This window comes from Lactuca sativa, chromosome 7, assembly GCF_002870075.4.
Source record: "Lactuca sativa cultivar Salinas chromosome 7, Lsat_Salinas_v11, whole genome shotgun sequence".
Taxonomy (NCBI): domain Eukaryota; kingdom Viridiplantae; phylum Streptophyta; class Magnoliopsida; order Asterales; family Asteraceae; genus Lactuca; species Lactuca sativa.
Genome location: NC_056629.2, coordinates 127,545,646 through 127,550,095, shown reverse-complemented (window position 1 = coordinate 127,550,095; position 4,450 = coordinate 127,545,646). Strand labels below are relative to the sequence as shown.

General features: G+C 33.6%; 1 protein-coding gene across 1 annotated transcript; it reads right to left on the bottom strand.

Annotated features, from left to right (window-relative positions):
- Positions 1-357: 357 nt before the first annotated feature.
- On the bottom strand, positions 358-2,619 carry LOC111884245 (uncharacterized). The gene is made up of 8 exons (XM_023880556.3): positions 2,462-2,619; positions 1,837-1,918; positions 1,686-1,753; positions 1,514-1,611; positions 1,308-1,444; positions 1,132-1,199; positions 775-838; positions 358-575 (listed from the first exon to the last, which is right to left on the bottom strand). The coding sequence occupies exons 1-8, from the start codon at positions 2,470-2,472 to the stop codon at positions 558-560; spliced, it is 546 nt and encodes a 181-aa protein (XP_023736324.1). The 5' UTR covers positions 2,473-2,619; the 3' UTR covers positions 358-557.
- Positions 2,620-4,450: the final 1,831 nt, after the last annotated feature.

The window sequence follows — 4,450 nt, the reverse complement described above, 5'->3', positions numbered from 1 at the left end:
GTTCAGGCATATAATCAAACAATATCAAAAACAGTCTAACATCAACAATAAGTTACACTATTGTTCATGTCTACATTAAGCCTCTTGAGCCTTGTCAATTCCCTAAAATGACATAATTCTACCAAATTAACCTTTTTTACATTTGGGACTTTGATATTCCTTCCAAACAGAATATTCAACAAAACAACTACATAGAATATTCAGTTATTTTCCACATAAAGGAACAGCGATGAGTTGCATATCTTAAAACATAAAGTACTGACATGGTTAATAGTAAAAAGAAACATATTAAATAAAACAAAAAAACATTTTTAGGAATCATTAAACACTACAAACAAAGATAACGCACACCTAAAAAGTTAAAACAGATTCGCAATTTTTAGCCTTATAGAAAAAGATATAACAATAATGCATTCCAAAATACAGCAAACAAGTCATGAAAATGCCCTTTGAGATGATTAAAAATTACACGAAAAAAAAAGAAAAAGATATCAAAGGACATGAGATAAGTGATGTAGTTTGTCTTGATGTTGCAAAAACTGTATCAATTCATATGCTCAATCTAGACGTTGCATCTGCAAAACAGAACAAATTTATGCTACAAATTTTTCATGAAATTTCATTTGTTTATTACAGCATTTTACTTCCATTTCTTCACATTTTACAATATACCAATAAAACAAAGCAATGAAAGTAGGATGTAATAATATACAAAAAAAAAAAATGTAAATTATTATTTCATTCTCATAGAGAAAAAGTAGTGGTTATATTTACCTTCCAGAGGCCATCATTAAGGTAATGCATGTTATCCACACCAATCCCCTTGTTAATTGCCTTTCTACAGTAGTAACAAAACACACAAAAGTAAAAAAAAAATATGAATGAACCTTAAAAGAAATTGTCCATTCTATTATACAATCTTATAAATAATTAATTCACTAAATATGATTAACACAAGCTTTATGATTTTTTAACAAAACTCACTATCTTGTCGTAACATGAACAATTTACAATTTAAACAAGTCTATGAATTTGATAGGTTTATTCTATCGAGATGTGATACTAATATTGGTTATTTATTAAATCCTACGTTTAGATCACAACAAATTAGCTCTTTGTACAACTACTTACATATCTTTTGCTGACATTTTCGTAAATCCAATAGCAAGCGCATGTTCTTTTCCTTCAGCCATTATAGCCTAAGAGCAATACAATAGCATTACTAATTATTAATAAAAATAGGAAACTATAAGTAATCTTAACATAAAAATGAATTAATAGCCTCATAGGCTTTATGAAACACATACCACAGGAGTTTCTGCACCCACTTCCTCATCCAAGATACCTCCAGGAGATGTAAGACCAGGACACATAATATTAGCACCAGCAAGAACATATTTTATTGCCCCCCTGTCTACTTGTAGTTTCTTCATTATAGTTGGATCTACATGCAAATAAGAATATGGTTTTTAGATCTTTAAAATTGTGGATATAACTCATTTTTTATACTCACATTGATGGAGGAGACGTAGTGTAGGCATATATGGCCCATCACGTATGTTGAAAAAAAGTGGGACGTTGTTCACCACAACCAGATTCAGATGGTTTTGACTAATAATATTAAAATAAGAAAGGGTTAGAAACTTGAAGAACAGATGTATGTTAAATAAGTAAAAAGGGAGAACCATTTAGCAACAATCAGAGGGGACTTCTTTGGAAGCAGATCATCCATAACTAGTTCTAATCCTGGGTACTGCAGAAGAGATAAGTGTTGGATATTTGTAAAATTAATCTTATTTGAATAAGAAGTTAAAGAAAAAGAGTTGATTGGAGAACCTCATCTGCAATACTTTGTCGAATTCTTCTTTGCACTGAAGCTTTGACTTGATTTTGCCCAGATACCTCTTCTGAAGTAAACCTAAGGGGAACATATGGTAATTAAGTTAGTTTCGAACCCTAGAACACCATAGTATTTCCAAACACATATAAAGCTTGATAAATGTCAAAGTTGGAATTGGAAGTCAATCCAATGGACTCAGAGGAATGAAATGTAGACTGTATCATTTTTCAATTTATCAATTAAATCCAGATTAGAAGAACTCAAGAACCAGTTGTTTTAGCAATTTAATGCTGAATCGTCTTACAACGTTCTGATTTTCAAAATCTGAAATATCACTTTATAGACTATGATTTTGAAGTAATGTCGTTGCCTGTAAGAAGATTGAGGACTACTGAAGATTCCGTCTTAAACGCCCAAAGTAATTTTTGCACTTGTGGTCGTAAACCTCACTCGCTTACCCAGAAGAACAATCACATTCAGCTAGATAATAGGATCATTCAACAGCACAATAATCAATGACACCCAATGCACAGATAATCAAAACATACAATATAAACAAATTCACAGGAAAACCATAGCCAGCAGCAAGAAAGCGTGAAAATCGTTGAGAGAAGGACTCACTTTTTGAACATTTCAATCGGTAAAGCCGAACAGCACCCTCGCGAAGTTTTGTTTGTAGGGTTTAAGGAGGTGAAGGAAGTGCAGCCCACCGCGTAGTTGCGAAGCAAATCGTAGCACAGACTTGAATACTTGATCGTATCTCAGACGGGTTTTCCGTGTGTATTGGATCATGGTTCATGGATAAAGTACTATCGGGTCCAGGTCGGGTTGGTTTGGACCATGGAAGATTGGAAGGTAGGCCCCTAGTTACTTGTTAAGTATATTTTCGGATTGGATTTTAGTAAAGGGTAAATGATAGTGTAGTACTATGACTATGATATTTCTTTTGGTATAATTGTTGTTCTTTTTTTTTTTTTTTTTTTTTTTTTTTTTTTTGCATTAAAGGGGTACGAATTATTATTTTACCGGCTAAATTGGTCTTATAACCTATTTGTTTTAAAAGGTTTCAAATACAACTCACATTCCACGTCAACAAATGAGTTAACTCTTAGTCAACTCGTCGTTCATGTCAGTGAGTTGGGTCAGGTTTTTTGCTTGGGCCCTAAAGGTTATTGTGGACCCTATGTTCTTAAAAGGAATGGCCTTTTCACTCAAACCCTAAATCTTATTCCTATTTTCAGCTAAACCAATACCAACAAGCAAGAGACAAGTATCGCTTTCAACGAGAATCACGAGATGGCTACCCCACCACAATCATTGAATTCCATTTCGTTAAATTCACGCTACATGCTAAACTTTGGTGACTTGCACTTTATAATCTGTGATTGTTGGGCAAAGATAGTTGAAGACCAGATCGAAGTCAGTCGAATCAAGGAGGAAATGGGTCGCGATTTGGTGATTAAAAGGGTCGATGCGCTCGTTATGCAGCGTCTTTTAGAGTATACTGAGAAAAAGGTGCACTCTTTGACTGTTTTTGTGGTGGGACTGATGTTGGTGATGTTTGGTTTCTTGGTGGACAAAGTTCACTATCTAATGAACACGTGATCTTTAAGTATCGATGTGTTTGTGATCATTAGGTATCGATGTGTTTGTGATGTTTAGGTAATGATGTTTTTGTGTTAGGGTTAATGTGATGTGTTGTTGTTCGGTGTTATCATCTTAATGTTATGATGGTAGAGGTTGAAGACCTATGCTTATACATGCAATTTTGTATAAACTGACTATATGTAACTGTATTCATTGAAATGGAAATGAAGACCTACGTTAACTGGTCTATTTTTTATTTTATGACAGGTAAATGTTATGATTAATACTATTTTAAAATTTAAAATAAGCTTTTTTAAGACACTAACCCTACCTCGGTATTGTCATACCCCCGGCCGATGGCGAAAACATAGGGTTGTGCTACGTTAGAATGTTGGATTTCATGTCACAGAGATACATTGAATAATACATTGATATATTAAGCAACATCACTTTTTATTCATTATATAAAATATATTACGAAGTTGTTCGAGGTACATATATGTCACAAAAGTAAAGTACAATAATAAAGCATATAGACTTCGAGCTATATCACCGTGGTTGCCTCCTTCTTCAACCAGACTCATTCTCCTAAGAATACATGTGGTTTTAAAGGTCAACATAATGTTGGTGAGTCCACATGTTTTATTATTATAAAACGTTGTGTGGCTATTTAATTATCTTGTAACACCGAAAATTTCAAACAAAATTTTCATTTTAAAATAATCATTTAATTCTTAGAAATACTTGTTTAAATTCTCATTCATAATCGAATTACAAAACATGACTCCATTTTCACTTGTATAGAAAACCAGGATCCTCAAAACATGACTCTTTCTTTGGTGTGTACAATCAAGTCGGTGTCGTCCCGTGATCCTGAAAGAAACCTGCAACACAACATAAAACAAAACACTGTAAGCACGAAGCTTAGTGAGTTCCCCAAAATACCACACATAACATATATTAGCCACTCGAGGCTATAACTCTGTGGGTCCGTGGACCCTGCTCTGTGAACCCTCTGGTTCT